We start from the raw sequence: 7,676 nt of genomic DNA on the forward strand, positions 1-7,676 counted from the left end.
ATTAATCGAATCGAGGTCTCATTCGGTGGTGATTGGAGCCACTACACGAAAGAGAACTCTCGCCCATTTGCATGGTGAAGTTTATGGACAGCTTCTGACGGAGAAGACAGTGGCACCAACAACAAGAATGATTCTGATAGAGCAAGCACACTCTGATCATGATAGTAACAGCTAATGACAAAAATTACAAGCATATTACTCGTATCATTGTTCACGCATAGCGAACATTCGACACTATAAAGCTGTATCCGATCCGAGTCATCTTCTTCGTTTCAGTATTGGGTATGTTTTCCTACGGCGAGAGCTAAGATAGGTGATGGATGCCTAGTTACGTAGAGAAACCGGAGCTTATTTGCCTTTAGGGATGCTTCGAAGGTTGGACGTCGATGACAGTGACGTGGTCGATCGAAGTCGTCTTGTTGGCATCGTCTGCAACCTTCGGCAGCACGAGTGCCGCGTCCTTCGCCATGGTCTCTGAGGGTTGCGCCAAGTGATCCTTGCTCTTACCCCATATGAGGAAGTACAGACCGATGACTATTATGACTGCACCCAAAAGCCTGCAAATTTCCAGGCGAAGGTGACAGTAAAGGTGCTTTGTTCACGGTGGAATGAGATAGTTGACACTGTACCTTCCCAGGGTGATATCCTCTGCTAGAATAATGGAGCCCATTATAGCTGTTATGATCATGCAAAGAGGGTTGAAGGCTGTGACGAAGACAGGGCCTCTTTCCTTCATCACCATCCCTTGAACGTAATAGGCAATTCCAGAGCACATTATTCCCTGCGCAGGAAGAGTTCAGATGTGAGCTCAAGAAATCTGAAGGAGATGGAATCAAAGGAAGCATCTTACGGAGTAAACGGCCGTGAAGAGTCTCGTGTCAAATCCTATCAACCAAGGCTTGGCACTGCGCTCCATCACGAGAGCAAGGGCTCCACTTTGTCCTGCACCCGTGAGGCATATCAAGGTGCTCAAGGAGAGCTCTGCAGGATAGGACTTCAAGGTATGCGACTGTCCAACATCAAAAGACCACCACGATAAGTCACCTTAATGTGTTCGTGTTGAGTTCATGACTGCAACCTCAGCAGAGATTTTGATGCTGAAACTTGATATTACCTGCAGTATAAAGAACGCAGACCAGCAGAAGCAACTGAACAAGAGCATGAACGTGCCGACAAGCCAGTGGCTTTGGTTTTGGCTACCGTCGTCGGCGTGATGGCTCCTTCCCTTCGTCCATATAAACTCGATGGCCGGACCTTTGTACAGTATCATGAGCAGTGCACCGATCACCGTCACCAGAGTACCGACAACCTTCGCTTGGCTACGTCGCTTCTTGATATCAATTTTCTCCATCCTAATCACACAAACAAACCATCAATCTTCCGATCAACATATTCCATGCTGAGATAGAGAAAGTGGAAGATCTCACCTAAGGATAATGGCATTGACAAAAGTCATAGCAGGCAATACGTTGTAGATGGCAGAGGAGAAGCTTGCCGATGTGTTCTTGGCGCCCATGTAGTAGAAGTTTTGGTCGAGCACAGGCCTGGATGAGGACATATTAGGAACTCGAACTAATGAACACGTTGATTGGAATACAACACGAAGCAGAAATGGACAGTGATGTATAGATCAGTACTCCAATAATCCCATAGCCATTATCTTGAGGAAGATGGGAAGTGTCATCTTGGGCCTCGTTTTCCTGTCATCAAGAGGAAAAAGACATTATAACATAGAAGTTCTCCATCTATGAATGTCTTCAAAGAAAGATAAATAGGCTCTAAGAAATAACTTTCGGAGCATAATCCAACCAAGATAAACTAGGATAGCCTAACTACGGTTTGTCAGGAAAGTATGAACTGTGTGTGTGTGTGTGTGAGAGAGAGAGAGAGAGAGAGAGAGAGAGACCGTTCAAACCACAGAGCAAAGGGAGCAACGACGGCTGCAGCCACAGCGTTCCTGTACACGACAAGCACGTAGTGGCTCATGCCGCGCTTGAGGGAGGCGACGGAGACCACGTACATCCCGGAATAACCCACCTGCAGGAAAACCATGGCCAAGTATGGCTTCGCACTCTTCCAAGCACTACCAAGAGCCATGGCCTCGTCTTCTACGTCCTCTACCACCTCTACTTCTATCGCACACTACAGAGGCTCAAACCTCCTTTTATAGCTAGAAAGCCAAGTCACACCCCATTGACCACACAAGAATCTCATCCCCGAGGGGGCCATGAAAGAAGAGTCTCCAAGCACTACATATTTCCAAAAGGGATCTGTGCTCGATGGCGAGCTCGATGGGAGAGGAGGTGCTCAGACACCGGATGCTTCTATCGCCATTCTTTTGGCATTTAGAATTGCGTACCGGATTGTGACTACCCAAAGGAAGGCATTAACGGAAACAAGCACTAATGCATGCTGATGAGGTTTGAGCATCTATAGGTAGTAGCAGGTTGGGGAAAGTGCTCTGGTGCGCTTATCATGCTTGGATTGCAGGGTTTGGAGCCTATCCGAGTGTGTGAAGCTTGCAACTTCACTGTGTTGCCACCTTCTTTGTGTGACCAAGAAGCACTATCTAAAACCTAAGCATAGAATCATATGGTGGGATTTCCTGTCACCAATATTGCATCAGAACAAAACAATTACGACAGCTAAAGCACGCAGCAAGGACAACAGATTATTATTCGAGAATTAGTTCTGAGAATGTTACCTGATTGGTTCATTAGCCAGCCATAGGAAAAGTTGCAGGGAATAAACATTCCACTCGCTGTCTACTCCATGGAATTGTGTTGGGTGTTAGAGAAGGAGAGAAGACATACAAAATAAATAGAAAATCCTACAAACCATAAAACATGCCAAAAAAAATCGAGTATTTTCAGGAGTTTTCTTCCTTAAAGAAATTTTTTTAGAATATTCATAAAAAAAATCAAACTTTAATTTTTAGGGCTTCATTCTGACAATGGTCTTTCAATAAAATTATGTTGGGAAGGAAAGAAGACCTTAAAAATCAAAAGAAAATCCTAACAATCAAAGTATATATATATATATATATATATATATATATATATATATATATATATATATATATATATATATATATACAGAAGAATTAAACTTTGACTTCGATGGTTTTATTTCCTCACAAAACTCTAATTTTTAAGATTTTTTTCTAAGAAAAAAAATCTTTCTATACTTACATTTTTTTTGTCCTATAAGAATGTTGGCTCTAAAAATCTAAAATACTTATCAACTCCAACAAAACAAATCGAAACTCTTAAAACCTTTGCCAAACTGATGTCCTCACCACCATCAGCCACAGAACTGTTACTTCCTTTTCAAGATGTTACAGCCACAATTCCATCGAATAATGCACTCGCCAGTCATTAATCACCTTCAAAAAGTTGACATGATTTGAAGGGGGTAAATCAGGTTAATTAAGTAGTGTGCGACAGCCAAAGTATCAACTTTCCCTGTTTCTCACTCACAAGTTGTAGCAGAATAAAGTTAGGTGGCAGCACAATCATTCAGCACATCAGTAGTTTCTTTCAAGATTAGGCAACTAGTTCTAGCAAGATCCACACACTTGTCACTACTATTTCTCCAAGTTGCATCCGGGAAGATCTTCTCTTAGTAATGTTCATATCTGAGCACAACCCACCATGTCTGATATGCTGCCAAACCCATATATCTTGTGCTAAACTTGCAGTCATGATTTTGAAAGCTGTCATCTAGTGATCTTTCAGAAAATAATTTCCTGGAGATGCAGAGATAATGATTTTGCTGTGTTAACCGTAGAAAAGTTAAGAGCTCCACAAATAACCCCTCTCTTTGTGTGTAGATGGGTTGAGTGACTTGTCAAGCATCAGAAAGCTAAAAACTCAAGCTTCTACATTAAGAGATTGTCCAACTTCCCCACTCAACATATTTAAGGATATCCATTCAATATTTAAGTAAGAGTATGTGGAAAGCATACTCTTTAAGAACCTCATGCAATCCATGTCGATCATATATTGGATGTTGCAATATCTCATTTTAATGAAAATATCCTTAGAGTCACTAAAAAGACTTAAGAGATCACTCGATTACAATGTTTACCTTAAGAGTTAACACAGTGGTGTGTGTTGTCTTTTGTCTCTCCAGATATATCAACCATTCTGTTTTCATATCCTGTTCTTATAATTATGTTTTAATTTTTTAAAAATAATTTTAAAAATATTGGCTAATTTAATTGATAAAAAAATTTTAATTTTAAAAGTATTGACTAAATTAATTTATAAAAATTTTAACAAAGCATCTTAGTTAAGACATTTGGGTTGATTAGTTCATTTATTAGGTAAATGAGAGGTCAGATGTCTGAATTTATGGGTAGATACTATTTATGTCATTTGATGTAATTATTTTTTTATTTTTTATTTAAAAAACTTTGACATGAGTTCAAATGATACATTCAAATCGTTCCTTAATCATTTATCTTTTGTAAAAAAGTAAATAATAATAATAATAATAATTTTACTCTTCATTTTCGTTTTATGTATTTTTTATTTCCTAATATATTGTTCTGTTATAAAAAATCGAATTGGAACGAGAAATAGATGGAGAAATGGTTTGCTAAAAAATGATATAAGTAAATGAATATAAATAAAGAAATAAAAATAAAACACACCCCCTTATCTTGCTTCCGAGGTGAACGAGCCAGTCGTACAGAAACCCTATAGATAACGTCACTGTACAACGGAGGCTGTAGCCGAAGGGAAGGTTAGGAAATGGCCGGCCTATCCATGGCGTCGTCGCTGCTTCCCCTCTCGTCTTCCCTCTCCATCGCGAGCAGAGGCTCGTTCTTCTCGTGCCCCGGATCCCTCTCCTTCCCCACTCCCTCCCCTGCCTCAAAGGTACAACCTTTTGCCTCTTCGTTCTTCCCCACTCACGTCGACCCTAATCTCTGATATGACTCGTCGTAGTCGCAGCAGCGCGGGGCGCTCACCATCCGCTGCGTCCGTGTCGGTGGCGTGGAAATCCCCAACAACAAGCGGGTGGAGTTCTCGCTCCGGTACATCCACGGCATCGGCCGTGTTCGGGCTCGTCAGATCCTCTGCGACCTCTCTCTGGAAAACAAGGTCACCAAGGACCTATCCGACGAGGAGCTCATCTCCCTCCGGGATGAGGTCTCCAAGTATATGATAGAAGGCGACCTCGTAAGGAATCAAACCTCTTAGTTTTCTCGGATTTTTGCCTTGGTTTCTGTTGGTTTTTTGCGTTGAAGTTGCAAATTTGATGCTGTTCGTCGTATGGTTTCACCTTTTGTGAACAAGAATAGCTATCTTCGCTTTCTAGTCTTTTATCTTGAATTTTGGTGTTTATTGAGCTGAAGTTGTGATTTTGATTTTGTTCTGTGTGCACGATCTCAATTTGCAGAAGCGGTTCAATAGGCTGGCGATTGAGAGGCTGAAGGAAATCCGGTGCTACAGGGGAATTAGGCATGAGATGGGGCTCCCTTGTCGGGGGCAGAGAACAAAGAACAACTGCCGCACCCTCAAGGGCAAGAAGGTCTCGGTTGCTGGCAAGAAGAAAGCTTCTCGTTGAGTAATCTGCAGTTTTCTTTTCATTGTATATTTTGTTGGAATTGCTCCACCTCTGGTAATATTGGAACTTGAATTTTTTTTTTCCACTGGTTATGTTATTCTGACAACAGTTCCTTTGGAGTTATCTTGGATATGAAATGGCTTTCTTTTCTCTTGATGTATTGGATACTGATGTTTATGGTGGATATTAACAATGCAATTTTGTCAGAGAGAGATCTTGTTTAGGTTATTTTGTTCTCAATTCAGCTGTTCATAATGTCAGAAGCATTAATACCGTGATTCGCTTGTGGTTGAATATATTGTTCATTGTAGGCTCATAAAATTAGCATGTTCTGCTCTTAAAAAGTTGTGGGCTTATCATAGATGTAACCAAGTTGCTGTTTGCCATCATGGCACTGCCTTGCTGAAATTGATCTTTTGTTGTTTTGAATAATATTACGTATAGCTAATAGTTAGTGAATCCTTTATGGTACTCGATTGAGTCCCACACACACTCTCTCTTTAGTGCCCTCAAGAGATTCATTGGCAAGGTTTACATGTAAAATCATTATGCTATTTAACCATCCATGATGTTGATATTTTCACTTCGATTATGGTTTTTTGTTTCATGCTTCTGGTGTAAATATGTCACTTACAAGTAACGATCATTTAGTCACTGATTTGTTTTTGTTTGTCAGAGATTTCTGCAACAATACTTTAGTGTTTTTTGTTTTAAAGCACACACTAGGTTGTTACATAGTGATCTTTGGGAGTGTCATTCTACAATTATTAGTCTGTGTTTATGACAGTCATATCATGGTGACTTTATTAGACATTGGATACTATTTTCTCTTTTCACTGATGATAATTCTTTCATTTTATCTATGATAGGAAGCAAGTTATTCTTGTGGTTATATTTGCCGTTGCATGTGCAATTGCCGTTTTGAATTATGTCTGTATCATGCAAACACTTTTGAGCATGATTCCCATTTCCATTGTTCTTATCATTCCTAATGTGCATATCTGTGGAGCCATTTTGTTGGAACCTTATTGTTTGCACATGATTTTCTTTGCCTGACTGAATAATGTAACAGAGTGAAGATGATTGTTGGACTGTGGAACATCTGTGCAGTAATTAAAATTCTCTGCAATTACTAAACGTTTTATGTTTTTGTCTTTAAGGATGGTCTCCTTGCTGTCTTGGTTTGGTTTTCTTCTTTTGCAATTGTTTTAAATTCACAATGGTCATCATTGTCTTGAGTTGTTTATAGCTATCTCATTGAAAAAAACCCCACGAATGGCATACTCTAGATAACTAATGCAAAAAGATGGGTGACACTGTTAGTAAATGAATAAAATGATAGGCGAGGTCGAGCATCAAAATTTGTATATGTTGCACAACAGATTAGCACTTTTGTTCTGGCTGTGATTTGCATATGTGAAGATCATTGTTGAATATTTTATTAGCAAGTATCTTCATGCAATATCTTCAATCTCTGTATATGTCTGTCATCATATATCAAACCCTAGCTAACAACCTGGTTTTACTACTGTATGTGGGAGTTTGTCATCTGGGGTTTTAGGTTTCATTATCCTTTTCTTTTCATAAACACATACTGGAACAAATATATTGCCCTGACTAAGCAGAGTTAATTTCTTTTCTAGTTTAAGGATATATTTTAGTTGAAAACCAATCATTGACATGCTGGACACAGTTTCTGAACTCTTGACTCTCAAGTGATTATTAACCAAAGTGATACAGATAAAGCACCCAAAAAAGTTTATGATATGGGTGAGATTGTCCTGAAAGAAAAATGATAAGCATACAAGGAAGGGACATCATTTGTGAAAGAGAACAAGGAGCTCTAAATCCATTTTGCTTCTGCTACTTATTTCATTCACCTAAGCCTCTGTGATGCTTAAGTTTGAAGTAGTTAGTTCGCTGTCTACTTGTGCTTTTCTTATGTGACATAAAAATCTATTGCCCCTGTTTGAAGTAGCAACTGAAGCAAATTTTTTCGTAGTGTTTATGCTAGTTTCAAAAGAAAGATTCCACATTACTGTAAAAACAAAATCATACATCCTTTTTGACGGAAAAGGGTACTCAGAACTTCGCTGGGAAGA

The 7,676-nt window shown here is 39.6% G+C and overlaps 2 protein-coding genes across 4 annotated transcripts; one reads left to right on the forward strand and one right to left on the reverse strand.

Annotated features, from left to right (window-relative positions):
• Nucleotides 1–128: 128 nt before the first annotated feature.
• On the reverse strand, nt 129–2,141 carry LOC103982836 (WAT1-related protein At1g21890). The gene is made up of 7 exons (XM_009399882.2): nt 1,907–2,141; nt 1,638–1,700; nt 1,428–1,544; nt 1,115–1,352; nt 851–1,009; nt 630–781; nt 129–557 (listed from the first exon to the last, which is right to left on the reverse strand). Exons 1-7 carry the CDS (start codon nt 2,095–2,097, stop codon nt 359–361), a joined length of 1,119 nt encoding a protein of 372 aa, XP_009398157.2. The 5' UTR covers nt 2,098–2,141; the 3' UTR covers nt 129–358.
• A 2,524-nt stretch (nt 2,142–4,665) lies between these two features.
• Nucleotides 4,666–5,730, forward strand: LOC135610970 (small ribosomal subunit protein uS13c-like). 3 transcript variants are annotated; one of them, XM_065106118.1, is made up of 3 exons: nt 4,666–4,883; nt 4,953–5,186; nt 5,407–5,730. In XM_065106118.1, the coding sequence occupies exons 1-3, from the start codon at nt 4,758–4,760 to the stop codon at nt 5,572–5,574; spliced, it is 528 nt and encodes a 175-aa protein (XP_064962190.1). In that variant the 5' UTR covers nt 4,666–4,757; the 3' UTR covers nt 5,575–5,730. The 3 variants fall into 3 exon arrangements, with proteins under 3 accessions (XP_064962190.1, XP_064962192.1, XP_064962191.1); XM_065106120.1 differs by having other exon boundaries at nt 4,672–4,883; nt 4,962–5,186; XM_065106119.1 differs by having other exon boundaries at nt 4,673–4,883; nt 4,959–5,186.
• Nucleotides 5,731–7,676: the final 1,946 nt, after the last annotated feature.

This window comes from Musa acuminata, chromosome BXJ2-4 (genome assembly GCF_036884655.1).
Source record: "Musa acuminata AAA Group cultivar baxijiao chromosome BXJ2-4, Cavendish_Baxijiao_AAA, whole genome shotgun sequence".
Lineage (NCBI taxonomy): Eukaryota > Viridiplantae > Streptophyta > Magnoliopsida > Zingiberales > Musaceae > Musa > Musa acuminata.

Coding starts and splice junctions, on each gene's coding strand:
- LOC135610970 (XM_065106118.1), top strand. CDS start 4,758: ATGGCCGGCCTATCCATGGCGTCGTCGCTGCTTCCCCTCTCGTCTTCC. Junction 4,884..4,952: donor CTCCCTCCCCTGCCTCAAAG/GTACAACCTTTT, acceptor GACTCGTCGTAG/TCGCAGCAGCGCGGGGCGCT. Junction 5,187..5,406: donor ATATGATAGAAGGCGACCTC/GTAAGGAATCAA, acceptor CTCAATTTGCAG/AAGCGGTTCAATAGGCTGGC.
- LOC103982836 (XM_009399882.2), bottom strand. CDS start 2,097: ATGGCTCTTGGTAGTGCTTGGAAGAGTGCGAAGCCATACTTGGCCATG. Junction 1,545..1,637: donor ATGGCTATGGGATTATTGGA/GTACTGATCTAT, acceptor GTCCTCATCCAG/GCCTGTGCTCGACCAAAACT. Junction 1,353..1,427: donor GTCAATGCCATTATCCTTAG/GTGAGATCTTCC, acceptor TTGTGTGATTAG/GATGGAGAAAATTGATATCA.